Source organism: Crinia signifera, chromosome 3, assembly GCF_055691185.1.
Source record: "Crinia signifera chromosome 3, ASM5569118v1, whole genome shotgun sequence".
In the NCBI taxonomy this organism is placed as follows: Eukaryota; Metazoa; Chordata; class Amphibia; order Anura; family Myobatrachidae; genus Crinia; species Crinia signifera.
In genome coordinates this window covers 26810316-26836909 of record NC_139219.1, presented here as the reverse complement: position 1 = coordinate 26836909, position 26594 = coordinate 26810316, and the positions used below count along the sequence as shown (strand labels likewise).

General features: G+C 46.4%; 1 protein-coding gene across 1 annotated transcript in view; it reads left to right on the top strand.

The window, feature by feature from the left end:
• Positions 1-786: 786 nt before the first annotated feature.
• LOC146063271 (calpain-13-like) overlaps positions 787-26594 on the top strand; it is a 75761-nt gene continuing 49953 nt past the window's right edge. Inside the window, exons 1-2 of the mRNA XM_083175506.1 lie at positions 787-1071; positions 24727-24796. Of these exons, the coding sequence (XP_083031632.1) occupies positions 835-1071; positions 24727-24796 (307 nt within the window). The 5' untranslated portion in view covers positions 787-834. The remainder of the gene's footprint in view (positions 1072-24726; positions 24797-26594) is intronic.

The window sequence follows — 26594 nt, the reverse complement described above, 5'->3', positions numbered from 1 at the left end:
AGACGATGAGCATCTTGCTAGGAAGATCAGCCTAGCAGCAGCATTTAGAATGGATTACAGTGGTGAGAGTCTGTTCTTGGGAAGACCAGTTAGGAGACTATTGCAATAATCAATTCGGGACATAATGAGTGCATGGATAAGAGATTCAGTAGTGTGAGATAGGGTCATATTTTGGATATGTTTTTTAGATGCATGTAACATGATTTGGAGACAGATTGAATGTGGGAAAGAAAGGACAGTTCAGAGTCGAGGATGACCTCTAAGCAACGAGCGTGTGGCCATTGACCAAGGATGCTCCAAAAACGTTAAAGGTAGACAGTTTTATAATCAATGAGTGTAGAGTGTTTATCCGATGACGAAATCCTATTGCACATGAACTGCTGCCATCTGAACAATTGACAATTGAATTGACACTGGTGGGAATTCAATTAGCTTTGATAATTCACCATGGGCTAATTGCACAGTTGGGCTATTCAATTAGAGACAGCACCACTCGGGAGGCTGCAGTTGATGATGATTCCTTTCCCAGCCTAAGCAGTCATGAAAAAAAATCTGCATTCAATGAACCGTTTCTAAGTACAGCAATTGTGTTATCTTATCGGTCGGGGACCTTATTGTGGATTCTATGGGCTAACGCTAGCTAACAAGGTCTGTAGTTGAATAGCCCCGGGCATTAAAGCATAAGGCTACCAACCTTTTTCACTTGGGGTAAATTACTACTGCTAATTGAATTCCCCCGAAATTGCTCAATAATTTGTGGACAACCCCAATTCTCCTGCATCTTATTACAGTAAAAATGTTTTCATTTCTCACTGTATACAGCGCTGTGTAATCATGCCAATCCCGGGGGTGTATCAGAAAGTGGCCGAGGGGCAGCAGTCCCAGAGAAAGGCAGGGACAGTGGAGAATCCCAAAAAGTACAAAGGACAAGACTTCTTCAGCATTCGCGAAACCTGCATCAACCGGAAGCAACTGTTTGAGGACGACGTGTTCCCGGCGAACCTGTATTCTATCGGGGAAAACCTGCTGACCCAGGATAAACTGCTCAGCATCAAGTGGAAGCGGCCGACTGTAAGTGACTTGTAGCCCAACATCTTATATATATATATATATAACAATTAAAGTGCCTTTAAATAAAATATACCTCCCTGTACTAAGGGTCTGATTCAGCGAACCCTCAGTAGGGTTCGGAGTACAAAGTCAACTTTCTCATGCAGTTGCCTATATAAGGGCTTTTTTGCCCATATGGCCCAACCCAACCTGCTCCCCAATGGCCAACCAGGGATGCCAAGGTGGTGTACTGAATGTACAAAGGGTCCTGGTATTCACAATGGGGGGTGACCACATCCCACACCTTGGCCATGGCCCCTGTACTGGCTCCTGACATATCTCGTGACAGATACAGGTGCCACCATATACTGCCAAATACATACATCCCCCATTAAAAGGCCTTCATGCAAATACAGGACTACTGTATGACGCCACGCAATGCCACCATGTACAGAGGAACCACAGGTTTGTTACATCTCCTCCGGTGATTCCTGAAGGTGAGATGACAGAGTAAGGGCCAGAGGAGTATCGATTGGCCGCGCCTAGATGGACAGCCAATAGGTTGATACCAGATGGGCGACAAGGTCAAAAGGTCAAAAGTTCGACAGGGTTAGAAGGTCATCATAGATTTAGGTCGGGTCCTGACAGTCATTAACCTGACGTTGGGATCCCTACTGTTAAAACACAGACGGCCGGGTTCCCGACGGCCGTCGGCTATTCTCCCTCGTGGGGGTCCACGACCCACATAGAGGGAGAATAGAATAGGTGGCGAGCGCAGCAAGCCACGGTGCCCACAGCATGGCGAGCACAGCAAGCCCGCAAGGGGCTTTGTTGCGCTGGCCACGCTGTCTGAGACCGCCCATCCCGCTAATGACGGAACCGCATACCACACCCATTCAGGTCAACATAGTCAAAAGGTCAATATGAGTAAAAGTTCAACATGCCAAGTGTTGACAATAAAAGGTTGACACAACCTTCTGCCAAGTGCCAACACAAACCGTCCCCTTCAGTAGCCAAACCCTCCCCCATCTACCTAACCCTAACTTTTTACCCCCAAAATAAAGGGAAGTTTTGACCTTTGCATTCATTTGACCCTGTCGACATAAGTCAGTGTCGACCATTTAACTCCGTTGACCTACTGCCTGTCGACCATCTAGTGCAAACCTATTGACTGTCTTTCTATGCCCTGTCTGTCTACTATCCAGACACTGTGGCAATGTAAATAGCATCTCCATAGCCCCATCCCCTCTGAACAAAGGTACCGTTGTCTAATGCAGAGGGGACGGTCTCCGATGAGGTGATTTATCGGGAGTCATAATCCCCCCTCCCGGCGCTTTCACCGGTAGCAAAGGTTATCCTGCCTCTAGTAGTGTCCTTATTAATTAACAATTTTTTATAGAACATCAGCAAATTGCAGTTTACAATCAGTTCTTCAAAGTATTGACATAGGCTTCATATTTCTGATTATATTGTAAGTCTTATCTAAAGCTGTACTAAATAAAGACTAATGTTGCGTAATAGCAGCAAAATCAATATGCAGCAGTCAGGTGAGCAGCACAGGTGTCCGGAAATAAGGAGATGATGATAAATATTCACACGTATATTCATGGCAGGTACACAGTACGTAATGCGAGTGTACACACTGCATTTGACTGGAGTTTGCATTTGCAAATACGGTAACTACAGCTGCATGCTAGATTTGTTTATGCTTGCTGACTGGAAATTCTCACTGCAGTTATACAGCCTGATTCAACTTTGTTGGCAAAACAAACAAAAAGCAAAAAAGCACACAACTGTGCAAAAACCATGCTGCACTGCAGGTGGGGTAGATTTAACATGTGCAGAGAGAATTTGATTTGGGTGGGTTATATTTTTTTATGTGCAGGGTAAATACTGGCTGCTTTATATTTACAGTGCAATTTAAATTTCAGTTTGAACACATCCCACCCAAATCTAACTCTCTCTGCACATTTTGGATCTGCCCCCCTGCAGCGCAGCATGGTTTTGCCCAGTTGTGTGCTTTTTTTGCCTTGCTAGTTGCTAACAAAGCTCAATTAGGCCCATAAATTCCTCTCTAGGCGCATAGATGGGAATTCTGTTTGGTGCGAAATTCGGCTCCCATATTGACTATGGTTACGGTGCACAATTTTTACTGATTCCCGAGGCTCCAGGAATCAAATCCCCCCTGTGATAAATTGTATCATAGTTACCTACCCTCCTGCATTCTGCAGAAGTCTCCCTGAAAAAGCAGCAATCTCCCTCTCTCCCTCATTAGTCTAGCAATCTCCCTCATGTCACCTAGCCCACATCACACTGTTACATCATAGTTGCCTACCCGCCTGCATTATGCAGGAGACTCCCTGAAATAGCAGCAATCTCCCTCTCTCCCTCATTAGTCTACCAATCTCCCTCATTTCACCTAGCCCACATTACACTGTTACGTCATAGTTACCTCCCCTCCTGCATTCTGCAGGAGACTCCCTGACATAGCAGCAATCTCCCTCTCTCCCTCATTAGTCTACCAATCTCCCTCATTTCACCTAGCCCACATTACACTGTTACATTTTGGGGTAAAAACGGAATTAGAGACAGATATTTACATTGAGTCATCAGCGCAATTTCCCAGTAGCTCTTACTAACTGCTGTGGGGCTCATCTACATTTGGATATAAGTCATTTTAAAAGATTCCTCTCAGATGTAGCAGTACACACCCACGCTTCTAGGTGCCACGTTCACAATCTCTTTTCACAAACTCTCCTTATATGGAACTAGACACGCCCTTTGGGTGGAGCCTGACACACCCCCTCAATGGGGCGCTGTGCAAAATTCTCCTGCCAACTATAATCTCTCTGAAATTAGTTTTCAAAAGTAGGCAAGTATGAATTGTATATGCAATCTTGTTGGTCTAACTAAAATATTCAGACACATTTTGCAGAATGGAAATGTACTGTAGCATCTGTCTTATAAACCAAAAAATGATGAAATTACGAGAAAATGTTAATTGGCAAACTAGCAGTAAGTTTTTCCTGAGGAAGGACTTTACCATCACGGCAGATGGTGCGACAGAGGCCGGAGAGATGAGCAAACGCGGTCAGGATGCTAAAAATAAACATGAACGCTTAGTTCATGACAGTTTTGATTTCATTGATAAATGCACTAATTAGGCTTTTTACTGTAAAACTGCCTCTGACAGGCAGTACTATATAATGGTCATGAAATGGTCTCATGGGGTTGGGATCGTTTGGTCTACACAGTATGTTGGTCGACAAGCATTAGGTCAACACCATTAGGTCGACATGGGTTTAGGTCGACAGGACATTAGGTCGACACGAGCATTAGGTCGACAGTGTCTAGGTCGACAGTAAAAAGGTCGCCATGGGGTTTTGTTTCACAGTTTACAAATGGTCTGCTGTAAAGGGGCGGCCATTTTGTGATGGACATTTGACTCATAAGGAGCCAGGAAGAGGGCTGGGACGCAGATTAGTAGATCTGCGGTCCTGACTCCCGGTCGAATACAGACGCGGTGGGGGAGGCAGGGTAAGACAGGGCGGGGGAGGCAGGGTTAAGTTTAGGGGGAGGGGCGCCGATATTTTCCAGCGCGCGCGGGGGGGGGGATGCAAAAATTGGCGCTACCCCACTGCATGGAAGATCGATCTACCTCTGTGCTTGTTACGATCGTTGTAAATGTGGATCGGTGTAAATGTGCAGTTTACTTATTCTGTTTGCAGTTTGTATGTGTTCCTGGATCTGTACGCTGGGTTTTGTGGATCCAGCTCCCTGGGTTTCATGCATTCCTTGCTGCTTGGGTGTGGCTGCATGCAAGTTATTTAGTTAGGTTCTCAGCATGCAAACCCTGCTGGTTATAGTTCTGTTTGGTTCTTTGTGCAGTTCTGCTTGTCAGTGTTCCTGCTCCAGAGTGTTCCCGGTTCCAGCACCTTGTATCCAGTGTCCAAGCATTGTAGGGCACGGTTCCCGTGCCTGGTTCCTGCGTCTGTTGGACAGCCTCTCCATTCCGTTTGTTCCTTGCTGTAGTTGTTCCTGGTTCCTGCAGAAGTCCTGCTCCACTCGATTCCTGCATACCTGGAGGTTTGGAGGTCCTTATCTGCGGCGCTGGTCATCTCCCAGATGTCAGGGGTTACCCTGCACTACCTTCTGTTTAACATTTTACCTTTTATGTTCCACCTTCTGTGCATTGTTGCCATTATTATTATTGAGTACCATCCTGTGAGCATTGTTGCCATTGATTGTTAGTATATTTCAGTGTTGCCGACCCTCCCGGAATTACCGGGAGGATCCCGAAAATCGGGTCCTCCTCCCGGCCCCCCGGAAAGGTGGGCAACCCTCCCGGATTCCGGGGGACCCCCACGCCACCCCCCGATTGCGTCGTCTTCCCCATACTTTTGGATTGACATCCGTCAATCCGCGGGTCTCAGAGGAGGGGGCGGAGCTAAAATCGCGTCATTTTAGCCCCGCCCCTCCACGAAGATCCATGAATTGGGGGGTTTTACCATCCTGGGGGCGGGGCTTGATGATGTAAAGCTCAAGCCCCGCCCCCCGAACTGCTGCTGCAAGTCTCCTCTCCGGGCTTCTCCCGGAGAGGAGACAGAAAAAGTCGGCAACCCTGGTATATTCACCATTACGCATTGTTGCGTCCTGCCGTGGGTCCTAGCAAGAGCTTTCTCTGTCAGTCCATCTCCCTGCATAGACACCCCCTTGGGGTTCTGGGGCCTCCTCGCCTCGCGTGGGTTCTAGCTAGTTCTCCCCTTGCTCTCTCCTGGCCTCGGCAGACATGTTGTCTGTACATAAGACCTGCCTGTAATGGAGTCTGGGCGGACCTAATTCGCCCTTACAGCCGGGATGGGTACAGGCGAAGCCTAGCCCTGCACACGTCCGTCGACTCCGTGAGAGGCAACGGAGTTAGGTTTGGCAGGGACACTCCCAGAACCCTTACAGTGCTGCACATGTGGAAACTTACAGAACACCCCTTGTACATCAAAGAGATTCTAGTGGAAATAACTGCTGTCACCAGGGGTAAGTTTTGCCAAGTCTTCCCTGTACCTTTACAGATGTAGCACATATTTCACTTGGTGATTCTTTAACGATTGGACAGGGCCAAACTTGGCCTGGTTGGCTGCATGTGAGAGGATGTGTTCACGGACATCTTCTCGCAGGTTCCCAAGGGGATTCAGCGTTTTCCAAAGAAGCAATAAGAAAACCCTTTGTCGCTAACGGCCTATGTCTCTGAGTCACCTGTGTGTTCTACAGGTGATATTTTTGTTGCTAAATTAAATAAAATTTTGTTGCTAAATTAAAAATATATATATTATTGTGATAAAAAGTGATCAAGTGACTTTTTTTATTTTTTTATTTTTATTTTTTTTGTCTTGTTTTAATGTCATTCCATAAATTTAAGATTTGTAACTAATTTTGAGTTAAAAATAGAAATTCCAATGTTCTGAAAAATGTCACAATGTTCTATGCAAAATATAAAACTGTAAAGCTGAATATTTCAAACTATGTATATGTATGTTTCTATTGATACTCTTGAACATTGTAAACTGTATATTAAATGATAAAAAGTGATCAAAACAGTCACAGCAACTGAGATTGTATTGATAAATAGGCCCTATAGTACTCTCATTTGGCCAAAACGGTCTGAACTTCTGGCGCAATTTTATCCGAGACTTGTAAGTGCAAATTTTTCTCATCCATTTCAATGGCTCATTTACTTCAATGTGGTTACCAGCATGTGCCCTTAAAGTAGTAACCCCACTGAAATAAAAGACCTTCAGTATTAGACATATCTGCCTTTAGATGTTTAAGCAGCCCAATTTATATATAAGTTGGGAGCTATGGGCCTGATTCAGACCAGTTTGCTAGGCTGCATATCTTCGCAGCCTAGCGAACAGGTCAATGCCGGCTCTCGCCCCCCCCCCCCCCCCCGCTGGGCGAATCCCCTCTGTAACATGTGAGGGAATGTGTTCATTAACACATCCCCTCCCATGCTGCCGAACAGGAGAGAAATCATTCGATGGTCGAACACCATCTTATGATTTTTCTCCCCTGATAAAAGTCAGACTAGAATGACTTAATTTGGCTGCTGTCCACCGAATTTGGGGGGAGACGCAGATGTCATGTGACATCAGCTGCCCTCCCCGAGCATGCATTGCCACGCCTGTATTTGTAGGGGAATGGCCAGTGTTTTATTCTGCCCCCCCCCCCCCTCCCCTGAAACTCACCAAAGGCGTTCGCCCCCGAGGTTTGCGCATGGTCATAATCGCGCATGTGCAAAACCCCGAACATCGGGGACCGAGACGAATTCTCACCCACATGAACGGGACTGAACCGGCCCCTATGTAGAGAACAAGTAACAGTGCAGAGATATACAGTATATATTTATGTTCCACTGCATCAGTCTCCCTGTACTGCAACAGAAAATCCTTTTGACTATGTAAATCAGGCATGTCCAAACTATGGCCCTCCAGCTGTTGTGTAGTTTCCCAACCGCTGGAGGGCCATAGTTTGGACATGCCTGGTGTAAATGCTTTAGTGAGGAAAATAAGAGAAAATAAATTGTATGTGTAAGTTTTACATATAATGGGGCAGATGTATGAATCTGCCAATAACGTTTATTAAATAACGGGTCCCGCTTCTCCAGCATAACGTGGAGAAGCGGGCACGCGTTATGGGCAGATGTATGATCCCCCCCCCCCCCCAAGCCGATAAGGAGAGCCGTTATGTTCAGCGATTCCGGCTCTCCTTGTCGGCTCCCCCCGGCGCCCCCTCGCATGCTCAGTGCGCTCCCCCCCCTCCCCCCGGCTCTAATGGGCATGCACGAGATTTCACTAAAACCGCAAGTTCTCCAGCGCAGCCCGAGCCAGAAGCAGGGCTAGGGCAGGGTTGCCTACCCTCCCGGAATGGCCGGGAGTCTCCCGAAAATCGGGTCCCCCTCCCGGCCCCCCGGAAGGGTAAGCAGCCCTCCCGGATTCAGGGGGGACCCCCCTGTGCCCCCGATCGCAGCATTTAAATGCCACGATCGTGGCATTTAAATGCCGCAATCTGCAGGTCTCAGAGGAGTGGGCGGAGCTAAAATGTCAAAATCGTGTCATTTTAGCCCCACCCCCTCCACGGAGATCCATGAATTCAGCGGTTTAGCATAATGGCTTCTCCCGGAGAGGAGATTAAAGTCGGCAACCCTGGGCTAGGGTTGTCCCCGCAGTGTGGGACAGGACAATGCTAGCCCTGAGCTGGTGAAGCCTGGGCGGCTGTTAATACATCGCCCCGGCCGCTAAACACTAGGGGGATTGCAGGGGACAGCTAGCACGTTAGGAAAATCGTAATCCCCCCCCCCCCCAGTTAACCAGCGTTAAGTGCGTTTCTGCACTTAATGCTGGTTCATACATCTGCCCTATTGGCGTGTTATCTCTAGTACACGACTCTGTAATATGATACACGCAGTTACCTTGGTACAGTATAATAATTCAGCCTGCCTTACTCTGTGTGCCCGGTCGTGTAATCCTTTGTACACAAGTTCTATCAGAGGTTCTAAAGTTCAGCTGCATTTTCTTTCTAGTCACATACAGTAGATAATAATCCTGTACACAAAGGATCAGGCTCATACAGCTCAATGCGCACGTTCTCTGGGGGAAACAGCCAGGCTGTATGTGTTATGGTACGGTAAGAAGGACAATGCTCTGTAACCCTTACTGGTACCAGTACAGAGGGGGGGAGTTCCTCTTCTAGGCCATGCCGCCATTATTCTGGAGTATGGCCTGCCTGCTCCACTGCAGGCCCACCCTATGAATGTCGACATACATTGGTTCGACCACTGAAGGTCGACAAGGCTTAGGTCGACTCCTGAAATAGGTTGACATGGTTATGGTCAACAGGGTTGGAAGGTCGACACAAACTTTAGTGCTATAATGGGAAGGTCGGCAGTCAAAAAAGGTGAAAAGGTTGACATGAGTTTTTCATGTTTTTTCCTTTGCTGACTTGTGCCGACAGGCGGTATCCGTGCCCTACCATCCACTAGGGCATGGTGGGAGGAAATAATAAGTGTGCCAGGCGCAGTGAGGCACTGTGCTCAAAGCATGTCCCACAACGAGCCATGCGAGGTGACACGGCACACTAAGACATTGTCCATGTCGACTATGTCGACATTCAGGACGAAAAAGTGAAAAACTCTTGTCGGCATTACCATTATCGACCTACTGCTTGTGTCGTCCTTCCAACCTTGTCGGCCTTCATTGGTCGACCCAATATATGTCGACCTTTATTGAGTCGACACTATGACCCATACCAAGCTGGGAGAAGGCTCCCGCCCCCCGCCCAACAATTTTTGGGAGCCTCCCCGGCGATCTGGGAGAGTAGACTAGTATGAGCAGCTGGTTGTTACTTTATCACTGTCCCCTTTATCCCTCTCCAAGGTTTGATACAATTCCCCCAAAGCTGTAATATATGCTGGGTAACCTCAAGATCTTTCAGACAACTGGAGCCGCCACTGCTCATATGGGTCGGAAACATGCAAATCCGCATATGCGTGCCACTGATTTTCTGCGCTCGGACAGTGCAGATTTACATATTTTATGCTACACAAATTGGCGTTCGTCTCCCGGCGCCAGATTCTGTGTCTGTAAACAAATTAGCTTCATAATAGCTGAAATAAGGAGTATTACTCGTTACTTTGTCATTAAACAACACATCTTGGTACAGATTAGCTGGTGATAGGAAAATATAAACCTCGGAGAACATTTAGTGTCATTAAATAAAAAAAAATCTAATTTCTGCTGATTAATTTATTGCAGACCAGGGAATTCATTGTTTGTTCTTGTGTGAAAATGTAACACATTAATATATACTTATCAACTCAGCAAACATAAAGTATTTTAGTGTTTTCTTTTTAGATTGTAGTTGATGTAGGTCATTCGGAGTTATGTTGTTTTATCTGCCTGACGTTTACAATGATCATCATTGTGCTCTGGAATATGTAACAGTTGGTGAACTCTCTGGGTGCAACTGCTGGATGACATGGGACATGTGACCTGCTGGATGGTCTGGAAACTGTGACAGTTATTTGCAGCCACCTACTAACCAGGGATTTTTTAAAAAAACAACTCCTAAGGGGATGAAAAGGGGTAAAATGTTCGGAGTTATGTGGCAAAACTTCCACCTCCCGTTTACAATGCATCACCATTGTGCTCTGGAATATGTAACAGTTGATGAACTCTCTTGGTGCAACTGCTGGATGACATGGGACATGTGACCTGCTGGATGGTCTGGTAACTGTGACCGTTATTTGCAGCCACCTACTAAGCAGGGATTTTTGAAAAATTAAACTCCTAAAGGGATAAAAAGGGGTAAAATGTTCGGCGTTATGTGGCAAAACTTCCACCTCCTGTTTACAATGCATCACCGTTGTCCTCTGGAACATGTAACAGTTGGTGAACTCTCCCTGTGCACCTGCTGGGTGACCTAGGACATGTGACCTGCTGGGTGGTTTAGAAACTGTGACAGTTTTTGCAGCCACCTACTAAGCAGGGATGTTTCTAAATCCAACTCCTAGGGGGCTGAAAAGGGTTAAAATGCACCTCAGCTAGTTATTATTATTATTATTATAGACTGACTACAAAAAATATGTATTTTAATTATTTATTCTTAAACCTTACATGTACATTGTTACTACTCATATACTATATGTTACTCATTGACATGTTTATATTACTGCTTATGTATATATTTATATTGTGGCTTTATTACTGTAATCCTATTTTTCATATTTGGCGATATATCCCAAACACTTCTATAGTGACAGGACGCCTAATAAGCAGGTGTCAGTTATTCCCGGCAGATGGCGGTTACTGGTAGAATATATTTTTCCTGGATACATATTTATATTTCTCAGCATATTTTTAATGTGTTTTTAAATATTTATTACATGTCAAGTTGGTTTCAGTCTCCTCAAATATTAAGTTATGCAGATTTGTTACACCAGGTAAACACGGCAGCCGGCGCCTTGCTCCCGAGGTCACCTTCCAGGGAAAATTAATTGGCAGCCACTTTCTCATTATAGCGTTACATAAATACATAGATTTATTATGTGTTCTTAAGGTCACACACTTCAGGTGTATTGCGGCTGTTTTATATGCAAAATAATGAGATGATTCTTCTGCAGCCGAGAAAACAAAATGACATTTAAAATACAGACAAGGCAAGCCCCGCCCCCAACAATTGCCCCGAACCCTCTGGCCCCTAGGGTCACTCTGTAGCTCACCGATTATGACGTTATATTATACATGTCTTATTACATACTGTATACAGAACAATACAGCATTGTATACCCTACACAATACAAAAAATATTTGATTATTAATTAATATGATATATTGATTATTATTCATATGCCCCAACCCAGGGCCGGCGCCACCACTAGGCATTTGCCTAGAGCGCCGGCCACTGGAGGGTAGCAGTTCGCCCCTAGCCCCCAGCATGGAGGGTTAGCGTAGGTGCTGGAGCGGGCAGGGGTGTCCGTGCCGCGGGGGTACCTGCGGCGCTGTGTATAAAGCTGGCGGCGGCGGGGTCCGTGCAGTGAATAGAAAATAACTAGCGCTATGCGGCGGCGCGGAAAGCGCTGCTGGGTTTGAAACCACTTGCCGCACACTGATTGGGTTAGATTCAGCCAATCAGCGTGTGGCCCCGTGTTTTCAAAATCAGAAGAGCTTCCTGCGCCGCCGCATAGCCCGTCGGGTAGCGCTAGTTATCTCTTAATCACTGCAGGGACGCTGACGCTGCCAGCTTTATACACAGTGCCGCAGGTACCCCCACGGCAAGGACCCCCTGCCCAATTCCCAGACGGTGCAGCAGGTACCACCACCACCCCCCACCTCCCGGGGCGCCCCCACCCGACTCACCTGGGGCGCTCCGGTGCCTTGCACCGGCCCTGCTCCAACCAATTATAAGGCAATATGCAACAGGCAATATGACGTCAGTGCCCGCTCCCTCTTTGGCAGACAAAGACAGAATAAAATAGACCCATACGCATCCCATTGGCCACTACACCAGCCAGGAGATATTTTAAAATGGTGATCAGCTAAAATGGCTAGTGCATTTGTAACATGTAACATCGTGATGCTTTAACTAATCCCCACTGGAATCCACCATTACAGAAAAAGTTTCTGTGTGTTGGAATTGGCGGCACACATATTCCTTCTAGAATCAGTTTTTCCACATTATTTGGAACTACCCTCATCATGTTGCACTTCCACAGTAGCACTTTCACTTTCAATGTCTCAACCATCACCATATGTACTTTTACTATCCTTACATTGGCAGAGGGTTCAGAAATGGCAGAAGGAGGCTTCTATAGGACTACAGAGTCAGAATCAGAAATGTCAGATGGAAACATATGAGATGGAAACATAGCTAAGGCATAGTTACCTACCCTCCTGCATTCTGCAGGAGACTCCCTGAAATACTCGCAATCTCCCTCTCTCCCTCATTAGTCTAGCAATCTCCCTCATTTCACCTAGCCCACATTACACTGTTAAATTATTTGGGGAAAAAGGAATAAGAGACAGATACAGTTACATTGAACCATCAGTGCCATTTCCCAGCACTTTACCAAGTATAGTAGCTCTTACTACCTGCTTTGGGGGCTCATCTACATTTGGATATCAGTCATTTTAAAAGATCCCTCTCAGATGTAGCAGTACACACCCACGCTTCTAAGTGCCACGTTCACAATCTCTTTTCACAATCTCACCATATATGGAACTAGACACGCCCCTTGGGTGGATCATGACACGCCCCCTCAATGGGGCGCTGTGCAAAATTATTCTACCAACTATAATCTCCCTGAAACTAGTTTTCAAAAGTAGGCAAGTATGAGCTAAGGTGGACACCCCAAGTCTCTCCTCGGGAATTTGTAAAGATTCTAAACACACTGTTTGTTAAGCTGGATAAACGCAATCACCTGGCCATTCAACATGTACCATAGCACCCAATATGACACTGGCTTACATTGTCCAACTTTTACCAGCTGGACAAAAGCTATTTGCTGTGTTCCAAGGCTTCCATGTTTTTAAGGGACAGTCCCTACTTTCCCAATCTTTGGCCCTTATTCTGGTTGGTGCGGCCAGAGCCGCACACGGGGCTCCGGCCGCACAAACCAATCCCCGCCCACCCTACGGATCGCCACGGCCGTCCGTACACGGACGGCTGGCGATCCGCATAAAAATGGTGGAAGCGTACGCCTCCACCATGGTGGGAGCTGCCCCCTGCATTCGATGGTCGTCGACCATCGAAGGCAGGCCCGCACGCCACAGCAGCTCCCGCAAGCTGAGACCACACGGACAATCGTCCGTGTGGTAGCTTGTATGGGGGCTGAGAGCTGACATCCGGCGACGTCAGCTTTCCGCCCCCATGAGTTGCGTCATGGCCTCATTACCATGCATACGCCCCGCGTTTGCATGGGAACGCCCATGAAACGCGGGGCGTACACATAGGGAAATGAGGGCATGAAGCCTCTCACGCCCCTATACGCCCCCTTTGCGGCGGACGAAATACGTCTGCGGCGAAGGGGGCTGCACATGCGCAGATTGACCTCTGCGCATGTGCAGAGTAAAAACATCGGCGGTACGGCCGCACGCGGGCCGTACCGCTCGAATCTGAATAAGGGCCTTTGTCTTGAAATACATCATCACTTTACAAAGCTTAGTGCATCTTCCCCATAAAGCCATACTCACTTTTACATGTATAATAGCGATGGAGTATAGTTTGGAGTGGAGTGGGGTTCCCTAAAAGCTAACAATCCAGGGAATGTACACTGCAAACAGGTAGAGTTGCTAGAACAAGTTGTGAATTGCATGTAATCGCAGTGATCTTGGCAGCCATCTTGGGATGGAGCATGAAGCTTCCCTGGAGGAAAGAAGACTGGAGCCTCTGCAGTAGTGTTCTCCTCTTTCAACAGAGAGATCAAGTGGAGGCATGTTCAATAGTAAACAATCAGACTCTGTGTAGTTATAACTTATCCACTGCATTCTATAAAATGATTGCTGAATGCTGATTGGTTGTACGCACTGCACCCCCCTTGTCCTCTTTTTTAGGTTTGATTAATTTCCTCATGTTACTTTTTTTACGCATGATACGGCTGTATATCATTAATCTATTCTAGAAGAAGGGCCTGAGGTAGACAGATCAATTATTAACTGGTCATTGTCCCCAATTAAATAAAACATAGGCCTTGTCCCCTCCAGGGCTTTCTCCGGTAAAAGTATTCTGATCCACATAGCCATTTCTGAATATATGTATTTTTATTATGCATTAATTCACCAGATGGCAGGGTTATTAGAGAGCAGTGTGACATCCAATATGAGGATGAGTGGGGGGTGGGGGGGGTTATTCAAGTCTTCAAGTGGAACGTGACCTTGAGAAGGGAACCTGTATACAGATAGATGTGTGGTGAAGCGGGTAGACCGCCCTGATCTTCACACAACTGTATTTTACTGACGTATCCCTGTAGGTCTTTGATGCAAATGATGAGAATGCAAATGTTATGCAGTGCGCCCAGCGTACCTTAAAGTGCACATTCTGCTGTGAAGGAGACACAGACTGACAGATGCACTTTGGTTATTGCTGGAAAAGAAATGTCTTAGGGGCTAGAAAAATAACCCAGCAGCTTTAAATTCTACAGATAGTTAGATGTATTGTTTTTAAACCTTCTGTGGCTGTTACGTGCCGCTACTGGGGGAACTACAAGTCCCAGCAAGCACTGACAGTTTGTAGTGGATGCTGGGGAATAACTTACTCATGAGGAAGTCAAGAAACTTTAAGATTTTGGGAATAATGTTATCATCTGTAACAGAAGGCTTATAAGGCATAATTCATAGGTGAATATGGGCGTGTCTGTGTCTAAGGGCTGTCACCTGGCTGTGCCTTATGCAGTTGTGGCTACAACAGTCCTTTCCTGGTGCACATTGGTGTGTCCATACAGTACATGCAAGGACTGCTGCCGTCAGCATCTGTAGATGCAGTAATACTTAGTGCCACTAGATGTCACCGTCAGTTGCACCATCTAATCCAGGGGTCTTCAACCTTTCCGACAGTGTGGGCCACATTAAAAAATTCAACGAAGCCCGAGGGCCACTAATCTCTACTGTGGTATTTAGCACAGCCTTTCATAGATAGACATCACAGCCCCGGCATACATAGTTGGCACAGCTGCCCATACACATAAACCCTGCCCCCAATATATAATCAGCAGCAGGGCTATTTCTAGACAATTAGGGTCCCAGTGCAAAAAGAAAAAAAATGCAGCTCCCCCATACATAATATTATATTGAAGAAAATGTGCGCGCCGTAGGCGCGCGCTCCCCAAAAGGGGTATGGCCTAATTCTAAGGGGCATGGTCTAATTATAAGCGTGTGAACTAGCAGGAAAACCATTACCTGACATTTCACTTTTGCAACCTGCATGACCAGATAGTGGTTACCGCAGGAATGGTTGTTGTCCTTCCACGCTTAAGTTGGCTGGCTAAAGGCCGCACAGTGACATATAAATATGAAGGCCCACACAGTGACCTAGTACTCCTCACAAATCAAGCCCAAGCAATGACAGGCTACTTAAATCAATATACACTGCTTATCTGTAATGCCCATTACGCATTGTGCCACACACAGTAATGCCCATTACACATTATGCCACACACCATGATGCCCATTGCACTATAATGCCCCCAATACTCCTGCTTATACATATGATGCCCGCAGCAGTGCCTCTCATAAAATGCCACCAGTAGTGTCCCTTATAAAATGCCACCAGTAGTGTCCCTCATAAAATGCCACCAGTAGTGTCCCTCATAAAATGCCACCAGTAGTGTCACTGGTCAGAAAGGGGTAATTCTAGATAGCCAGCACAGCCCCCATAAAACACAGCACTTCATAGATAGACAGCACAGCTCCCTCCCCCCCAAACATAGGCATCTCCGCACAGCCCCCCCCATTGATAATCAGCACAGCACTGCCAGCCCCCTTCCCCCATAGTCAGCACTGCACAGCCAGATGCTCCCCTCCCCCAATATTCAGCACAACATTGCAGCCAGCTTACCCTCCCGAAAGTCAGCACAGCATTGCAGCCAGCTCACCCCCCCCAGTCAGCACCGCATTGCAGCCATCTCACCCCCCCAGTCAGCACCGCATTGCAGGCAGGCAGCTCACCTCCCCCCTCCCCTTAAGAAACCTGCCTTAATCTCCGTATTTCCCTTTCAGAGGGCTGCTCCTGCTGGCGGCGGCGGCTGTCTTCAATGAGAAGGAGGCAGGCAGGGACGGGTGCGCAGCATCAGAGGTCTGGAGCCGGTTGTCACGCGGCGGCGGCTGTCTTCTCTGAAAGGGCGCGGGCAGGACGTGTGCGCAGCTTCAGGAAATCCACAATGTGCATGTCCCGTCCACCCCAGCCACTGCACGTCCTCCTCCGCCGCGTCCCCCATGTAAAGGGATGAGAGTAGAAGGTTTGGGCTTTTTTAAACGGCAGGGTTGTTTTTTTTTTTAAATGGCATTTACATGCGGGCCAGTCAAAACAACTCAGCGGGCCACTTGTGGCCCGCGGGCCATGGGTTGAAGACCCCTGATCTAATCTATATGTATGCAGTATGCAAACAGCTTACGTTAAGCCACCTCCCAGTCACCACCAAGGAACACCCAGAGCTTTCCCTACTTTCTATAAATTACTGTGCGTCTCAATCACAACATCGCCTCTGTGTGTTAACTCTGTGTAATGCATACTCCATAGGAATTGTTAGGAAAATCACAATCAGAGCGGAGAGGCAGCCATCTCTACCTGCCTCCTAAGAAGCTCCGGAGACAACAAACTGGAGCAACCGCCATGCTCAAAGGCCCCCAAAATCATGATGCCTTAGGCAGCTGCCCAGTGTGCCTATACGTTAAGATGACCTGGGTGCAGCCACATAGTTACAGATTAGAGCAGTTGTAACTATTGGCCAATAGCGCTCAGCCAATCAGAGCTTAGCGCAGGAAAAATAAAACGGAACTACAGCAGCCAATCATAAGTGCCGCTCATTTGTTTCAGTAGAGCACACAGTATCACTGTGCCGGACCACACTTTTAATGTGACAATTAATGTGCTTGGAATGTGTGGCTCTCGGTTTCCTTCTGGGCTGCAGTCTGCACGTGATATCGTGACAACGCTTCTATTATTGTCAGCCCCTGGACTAGATTAGCAGAATTAATGCACTATAAAATGATCTACACTTTTCAATTTTCTGTGTGTTTTTAAGCATGAATCAGTGAATTATTTTTTTATTGTCTTTTTCTACTTTCCAAAGGGTTTAGATTGCAGTTAATAGTGTGTAAAATAGTTAATTTATTTGAAAATGGGATTGTATACTAATGGGATATACACAACCGGCTGCGGCGTACCGGATGAACAGCATCTGAAATTATAAAGGGGCCATGAGCTAAAAATACCAGCAAAGTGTTAGCACCCTGCAAACGTTCACATATAAAACACCACAAATGGAGCAGCATAAGAAATGATCTGGGTTTGCAGAATCTGATTTTACAAGTACCGAACCGCTCATTGGTAAACACTGCTACATAATTTACAGTCTGTCCAGTGTTGGTCTGGGAGGAGAAGGGCCCAACGTGGGGGTGGGGGGGCGTGTGATGCTAGACTTGGAGCAGTTCCGGAGTGTGACATCATGATGCGCAGTGGATCTGGTGTGTGACATCATGATACGTAGAATGTCATGACATCACCACACCGACCATGACTCCTCTTCTCCCTCTCAGCCGCTATGGACTGCCCGGAGACATAAAAGTATCCGTCAGGCCCCAGTCGACCCAAAAAAAGTGGGCATGGTCAAAAAACATGTGAGTCTACCGGTGAATCCCGAGTCCCCCACTGGGCCAGTCCAAGGCTGAGTCTATCATTAATCTGTTACTTTTTCAGACCGTAAATAAACCTCTTCTACTTATTCTTAAAGTGTTGGGTTTACTGAACTTGGATGTTTTTGCGCCAAAAGAAAAGTTTTTTTTTTTTTTTTTACAGGAGATCTAATTGGATACTCCTTTAAGAAATATTGGTGAAACATTGGTAAAATTACTGAAAAACTCTACTTTTTCTCTCCCGGTGTTTCATTGCAGGTAATTGGTGGATACCCTTCTTAGGGACCGTTTTTTCAACAGGCTTTTTATAAAATGATGCAGCCCAGCTCGAATGGACATTGGAGCCGATTCAGACACGTCCCTGGTGTGGGACAATGTGTGCGTATTTTTTTAGCATTGATGTTCAGTAGGTGGGGATAGATACGTCCAGTTTACAGTGATAGACACGCCCCCTGCAATGGTACAACCCCTAATAAAAAAAGATGTGCACACCTATGGTGCCTCTTCTGCGTCCTCATTTATCTTGTCTACCAGAACCAGCTGCCAGGGCTGCCATTAGGAATTTTGGGGCCCGGGACTCACTTCCAGTCTGCCTCTCCTTCTCCTCCCTTCACTTACCGCTCCCGGCTCCTACTCCATTATCCCTTCTTCCACAATGCTACCTGCACTGCGCTCAGTGCGCTGAACGAAACAGGTCCCGGAGCGCAGGCTTCTTCAATGCAGCACCGTCGTTAGTGAATCAGAGCGGCTGCCAGCTCTGATTGCTGGTGAGCCAATCAGAGCTGGCAGCCGCTCTGATTCGCTAATGATATGGGAGCTCTGATTGGCTGAAAAGCTGGTGCAGAGTTTTAATTGGCCGCCGGCGTACTGAGTTGAAGAAGCCTGCACTCCGGGACATGATTCGTTCAGTGCACTGAGCGCAGCACAGTGGAGGCAGCCGGGGGGGGGGGGGGGGGTGTGCGGTGGGCAAAATGAGCTGCCCGGGCCCTTCAATCTCTCTGAGAGGCCGGTTCTGGGACAGCTGTACCCACAGCACCTCCCCTAATGGTGGGCCTGCCAACTGCTGCAGACCATCTAGATGTGCACATCTTTGGGCCTGAGATGTGCACACTGCCAATAGCTGAGCAATTATCAGCGGACAGCACATGTGTTACGGCCACACTGCGCACGCACCAAGATACATGACGCCTCTCACGTGAGGATATTTTCACGTCTGAATGCCGGTCCAGCCAGCTACAGCATTAGCATAGTTCTGCTAAGGAGTCTGGTAGTGCTTACGTGCTTATATTGTTTTGTGCTTAGTATAATTTATGCATGAATTTTTTATCAAACTTTATTTTGTATTGCTGCTATTGTGTAGCTGTAAGTGCAGATCTTCCTTATTTGCCTCTGCAATTAGTCTTGGCAGCATCCAGGTACAGTACCTGTGCACACCACTCTTGGTGCCAGGAATGACGCTATGTATTATTCTTAGTTCCCGGCATGTCTCTGCACAACCTGTTGTTTTCATCCATTTCCCTTATTTATAATCTCACGCTTCATACCTATACACTACAGCAGAGCCGGCCCTAGGGATAGGCAAACCAGGCAATTGCCTAGGGCAGTACTTCTGAACCATGGTCCTCAAGTACCCCCAACAGTTCACATTTTCCAGGTCACCCGGCAGGTTCACATGTGTACTCATTATTCACTGGCACATTGTAAAATATCCATAGATGGGGCTAAATTATTTAACTTGCAATTTTGTGTGGAGCCCTGGAAAACATATACAGCTGGAGCACCGGGTGGCAGCCAGGCAGAGACAGCGCCAGAGAATTTCATATATGGAGCCGGCTTTGAGACAATTGGAGATTGTGGACCAACAGCCAATGAAAAGCTGTTGCTGTGGCGGCTGCTGATTGGATGCTAGTCTGCGAGTTCTGTCTGGCTCACGACCAATTCTGTGTTTGAAATGCTGCTTTCTCCTTCTGGCTGCATTTAGCTGGCGGCACCAATTGACAAGGCTGCCACCTGGGCCCGCATCTCTGTTCAGGCCCAGGACTCCAGGCCCTGCAGTACCCCCCTGATGGCGGGCCTGCCTACTAGGAAAGGGATGCTGGGTCAGAGGCAGAACTAGAGGGCACCATCTTGCATAGGGTATTTAACTGGTTAGGGCGAGCTTTGCACCAGAGCACGTATGGGTGAACATGCACGGCTCCGGAAAGCAACAGAGACATAACTGCTATTATACCCAGCCAGGAGCTATAGTTCTGTGCACCTTCAATGATCTTCACAACACTCCATAATGTCGAATAATAAAAAGAAGAACTCTAAAGCATTAGCCTAATTAATTACCATGAAAAAAAAATTGACTGCACATCATAGATTTAATACATTAGCGTAACACAGAATTTCCCAAAGTTTGTCAGTACAGTCCAGGTTTTATGGATATCTATGCTTGGCCACAGCTGATTTAATTAGTACCTTAGTTAATTTGATTTTTTCCTTCTGGATTAAGCATGGATATCCTTTAAAACCTTGGTCCTTATGCAGATCTGATCACAGAACAAATTTGTCTTCAAAATGGGCAAAACCATGTGCACTGCAGGTGGGGCAGATGTAACATATATAGAGAGAGTTCGATATGGGCGAGTTATTTTGTTTCTGTGCAGGGTAAATACTGGCTGAATAATTGTTACACTGCAATTTATATTTCATTTTTTAGTTTCAACACACCCAAATTTAACTCTCACGTTACATCTGCCACACCTGCAGTGCACATGGTTTTGCCCATTTTGAGAACAAATTTGTACTGCGATCAGATTTGAATAAAAGGGCCCTGGACTGTAATGGTGGAGCTTGGGAAACTCTGGCGTAGGGGATCCCCCCCTCCCTCCAGACGGCCACCGTGGATGTGGTTTGCCGTGCTGCCCCCCATTAACAAGGTCCCTCCCAAAATGGTTTCCGTCTCCTCTAGCATTCATTATAACTGTCTCTTATGAGGCATGGCATGGGCAATTTTAGGAGGGACATTTTAATTGCTGACAGTCACAATGGGACCCCAATGGCAGATGTAGGCAGGATGAAGGGGGGAATCCCCTGACAATGAGCAGGTACCAATGCAATGTTAGCATTAGCCCCTGCAGACCCCCAGCACCCACAAGCCACGCAGCCCCTCCAAGTCCCCAATGCTATTGGTACTTAGTTGGTGAAACAAACCCAAAACCCCAGATGTGTCAGGGGATTGGGATATGGGACTGGTTGTATCAATCATCGCATTCTGAATGCCGCACACTGATCACATGTGTAGTGGTGCTTAGTAACGCCGGATGCAGGTACAATTGCAATTAAATCACAAAGGGCACCTTTCCCATAAGAGATGTCCTTTGTGATGAGACAGCTTTATGACCCAGGAGTTCCTGTGCACATGGGAGGGATCCTCTTGGATCCCCTTCAGAGAAGAATCCACAAAGGAGCCCATAGACTACAATACAGCATAGTTACATAGTTACATAGTAGATAAGGCTGAATAAAGACTTGCGTCCATAGTTCAACCTAGGTTTTAAAAGACAGATTATGATTCTTATTTGTATCCATGTATGTTTTTAACCAATGTTTATCCAACCTTATTTTAAATGTATTTATAGTGTCTGCCAACACCACCTCACCTGGAAGAGAGTTCCAAAGTTTGACTGCTCTGACCATAAAGAATTTATTTCTTCTAAGGGAACAAAACTAGATTCCTTTCTTGCAGTAAAAAGGGTGTTTGACAGTTCCTTATATTGGCCCCTGATATATTTGTACATGTTGAGCATGTCCCCCCTTAAATGTCTGTTCTTTAGTGTAAATAGTCCCAGATTGTTTAATCTCTCCTCGTAGCTTAAGTTCTCCATTCCCCTAATAAGCTTAGTTGCTCTTCTTTGGATTTTTTCTAATTCTATGATGTCCTTTTTATAGTGCGGGGCCCAGAACTGCGCTCCGTACTCGAGGTGAGGTTTCACCAATGCTTTGTACAGTGGCATAATTACTTTTGAGTCCCTAGTTTCCATGCCCTAATACATGCTAGAATTTTATTGGCCTTTTTTGTTGCTATATTACATTGAGCACTACACCCCAGTTTGTTGTCTATTTGGACTCCTAGATCTTTTTCCAGTACTGAATTACCCAATTCATCCCCGCTTAGGTTATAACTAGCACACTGGTTATGTCTCCCGAGGTGCATGACCTTGCATTTATCCACATTGAACCTCATCTTCCACTTTTTTGCCCACTCATCTAGATTGTGAAGATCATTTTGAAGCGTTGAGACATTCTCTGTTGATTTAATTAATAACTCTGCTCAATTTTGTGTCGTCCGCAAAGATGGATACATTGCTGAGTAACCCCATCCCAATATCGTTAATAAATATGTTAAATAAAATGGGCCCTAGTACCGAACCCTGAGGCACTCCACTTAGTACTGGTATCATAGTTGATACGGCACTGTTCACGACCACTCTTTGTTCTCTATAACACAGCCAGTTCCCTACCCATCTACAGATACTTGCCCCTAATCCCAGGTCCTCCATTTTATTTATCAAAATCTTGTGAGATACTGTATCAAAAGCTTTAGCAAAGTCTAGGAAGACCACATCTACAACGTCATCCGTGGATGGCATTGCCTATTGGTAACAAGCAAAACTTTCTAGAGGTATGTCAATAGGAAATGCGGTCAAATTTCAGAAAAAAATGTTTGTGTGTTGTGACAAAATCTTGCAGTAACTACATCCCAAATACAAACAACTCGTTGACCAGGGATATAGGGGGCCCAATTCAGACTTGTACGCTGCGAATTCGCCGCCCTACTGATTATCAAAAGACCGCGCATGCGCAGGGGATGCTGTGCGCATGCGTTGGGTCCCCTTGCTAATGGAACATGCGAAGGCTAGCCTGCCGCTGACCGCTTGCAAGGTTATTGACTGGGCATTTTGGAGATGTTACGCCGGCGTTATCCGGGAGGGACTCGGAACATGCAAGTGTTCCCCGGCCAATGGGAGGAGAGAGCCACTGATGTCAGCTGGCGGGGCAGCGTTTACCGACTCACTGTGCTCCCAACACTCGCAGCACTGCAAGCTGGTCTGAATCAGGCCTATAAAGTGAGATTAATGTGTATACATAGGCTATATACAGTACCCTTTAAATGCGGCATTGACTGTGGCCTCGAAAATGTGTACAGAAGCCAGGCACTAAGTATAAGGCAGGAGTTATTCCGCCAGCAGAGCTGATGATCCGGAGTCTCGTTCTAGTTCCGCACAGTTCAGTGATTAGATGAAAGCAGCTTCTGAAGGAAACCAAATTAAATAATCACTTCACCTCTGAATAAGACACTGATGAAAATCTCTTCTGTAATTGAGTGAAACGGAACAGATTACAATCTATAGTTATTGTCATACAGTACATCCAGAATATCAGATGTGTCGTTATTATGCAACAGGCTACAGTCACGTCGGCAGCGGAAACTTGTTATTTATTTTTAGCAGCAAGTTTGTCTGTTTTACGACCACAATAACATCTTTGTGTAAGCTGCACAATTACAGCTACACTATACACTATTGTTGAACTTATTTTCTGTATGACAGGTGAGCGCAGTGGTTGCGCAAGGCCGATGATGTCACAATGTAACATTAGAACAGAGGTAGGAATGATGCCAAGTCTTCTTCTATTGTGTTGTGAGGCAGAGAGGAGCATTTTCTGGCACGTTGCAATAAAAAGGGATGTGGTTCGGTGGATCTACATTAATAAGACAATCAATAGGGCGACCCTAAATGGTCAACAGGGTCTAACGGTCAACAGTAAAAAGGTCAACTACAGGCCTGGATGACCTGTGGCTCTCCAGCTGATGGGAAACTACGAGCCCCAGCATGCTTTGCCATAGTTTTGCTATAAGGGAATGCTAATACTGTGGCAAGGCATGGTGTAGTTTCTCAACAGCTGGAGAGCCGCAGATTGGCCAGGTCTACTGTGTATAAGGGTTGACAGATATGGTATAAAAGGTCAACAGCATCTAGGTCGACGGTCAATGGGTCAATTTGTAGATTGGACCCCAAATTAGTGTACTGCTTCACTCGCCATGTTACAGGTCACTTTCCATTTCCATTCAGTCGCCATGTAGATGGTAAAGCATGAAAAACTAAAAAGTAAAAAAAAATCCATGACTTTTGTTTACGTTGACCATGTGCATTCAACCATATGGTATCAACCTATTGGCTGTTGACCTAGACACTGCCGGCCTATCCACCGTTCACCAGAACAATAGGATCAAAAGGTCGACCTGCAAATAGTTGACATAAAAAAGGTTTCCACAAGTTTTTTGGAGGATTTATGTTGTAAGTTTCATCACATGTGACCCCAGTTAGTGTACCGTGTATCATTGCGAGTCTCGCTTCACTCGCCACACTGCGGTTACAAACATAGCCTACGCGAGTTGAAAAAAAAAAAAAAAACTTTAGGCCTGATTCAGGTTGACTCGCTAGGCAGCATACATTCGCTGCCTAGCGAGCCCATAAATGATGCCAGCGCCCCTCACTGCCGAATTCCCTCTGTATCATACCAGGGGATGTACGCAAACACATTTCCTTTGCATGCGGCCGAAGGGGAGAGAATCATTCGATGGTCACCAGTAGCCACAGTATGGTGCCGGGGATGGGGCCAAATTGGTATTGCAAAAAGAGATCCTGAATCGGCCCTTTTGTGTGTTTTGACCTTCTGACCATGTGGACAACCCCAATGTGTCCATCTCTAACCTCTTTGTTTTCTCTTTCAGGAGTTACACACAAACGCACGTTTCTTGGTGGATGGCGCCAGCATATTCGACATTGTTCAAGGAGAAATAGGTGAGAAGGTTTCTGTCTCTTGTACCTACAGAACGATCTCCCTCTGCAGAGTTTCCCGGCTCCCGCTGTGGATGGGATTCCAAGGATATGTGCAGAAGGCAGAGGACACATTAGTGATGGGTTACCCGACAAAAGTCCACAAAAAGCTCAGGTGGTGATAATCTTATGGATTTCACCACCCACATCATGCGCCTACTCTACATCCCCCTTTTCAAACACAAAGAAACAATAAACTAGTGTTGGGGACTGGGTGTTATACAGCATAATAGGTGTTGGATGCTGGGACAGTGTGGAACAAACAAACATAAACTGAAAGATGGTCCTGGAATTTTCAATTCGGTCTGGAAATTCTCCCAGACCTGGTGACAATGAAAGAAGTTAGTGGTTTGGGTTCACTATTGACCAAGGGACTTTCCTGCACCTCAACAGGCTTCAAGGGACTCATTATCCATGATCATGGGTGTTCAGTTACCCTCAGATGGTCTCAGGTGAGGAGATGTTGACTCACACACACCCTAGGGGGGGTCGTATGTGCGCATATAATTAAAGCACAATGGAATATGCTACACTATATCGGAAACTGTAAATAGATACCAGGCCCCAGCAAATGACACTACATATCTGTAGGGCCTGTTGGAATATACCTGCACAGTCCAAACTATGTCAAACCCAACAGGGATCTGTAAAAGGCCTCACAGCAACCCCATTTGTGTCACTGTCGTGGAGTGCCCAGACTCTCCCTGGAGTATATATAGATGCCATGAACGTGCAGAGCAGCAGTAACCGTGCCTCCCCATCATGGCTTAAAGTGGTCCTGGAAAGATGGTGGAACTCATTTCCCCTGCCACTTACCACTACTATCCTCAAATTAGATGGATATAGGGCCACCTCCTATACTTTATAAAGGTACAGTGGTCTTACAAGGAAGGGACTTATCACACATAAGTACCCCCAATTCAAATTATGCCACACAGTAGCAGTATCTTATTTACATTTCACAGCATGTAGTGCCCCTGATTCATGTAACTCCACATAGTGCCCTTTACTTATGTTATTACCCACAGTAGTGCCTTTATTCACGTTGCATCACATGTAGTGCCTCTTATTCATGTTATGCCACACAGAAGTACCCCTTATGCATGTTATGCCACCCAATAGTGTCCCTTATATACAATGCCCACAGCTGTAGTATCCCTTTCAAAAAATGACCACAGTAGTGCTGCTTAAACACTCCAGCAGTTCACCACCCAAAAAGTCCCTCCAGTAACTTAATGCAATGTGTGCCTTCAGCAGCTTCCTCTCCCCCCCTGTGTCCCTCACCTTGTCTTTAGCATGCACAGAGTCTGCTCCTCTTTGTGGCTCTTCTTCTTCACTTCAGCAGCGGTAACGGTATAATATCACATACATGGTGGTAGAAACGGAAGCCGTTGGATGGGCTTTTTCATTGGCATTGTGGTGGAGGTGGAACTAGTTCCACCTACCAGCTCCACCCTGTCCCTCCCCAATTTTAGTTCCTGCTCCCCACCGTCCAGACTGTTACCCCCACAAGCCAATGTGGCCCAGCGTGGGACAGTGGAGCAGACCCAGAAACCGGGACTATCGCGCTAATTGCGGAACAGTTGGGAGTTGTGCATTGTGAACAATGTTCTCATCCTATGGTGTAAGGTGGAACTTGGTGATGGAAATGATGGATTTGGTTGAGCTATTACTTTACCTTTCCAATGGGCTTTCCAGTGTCTGATGTCAGTGTATAATAAATGGGTAACACGGTTTTTGTCATTGTTTTGTATTATCCTCA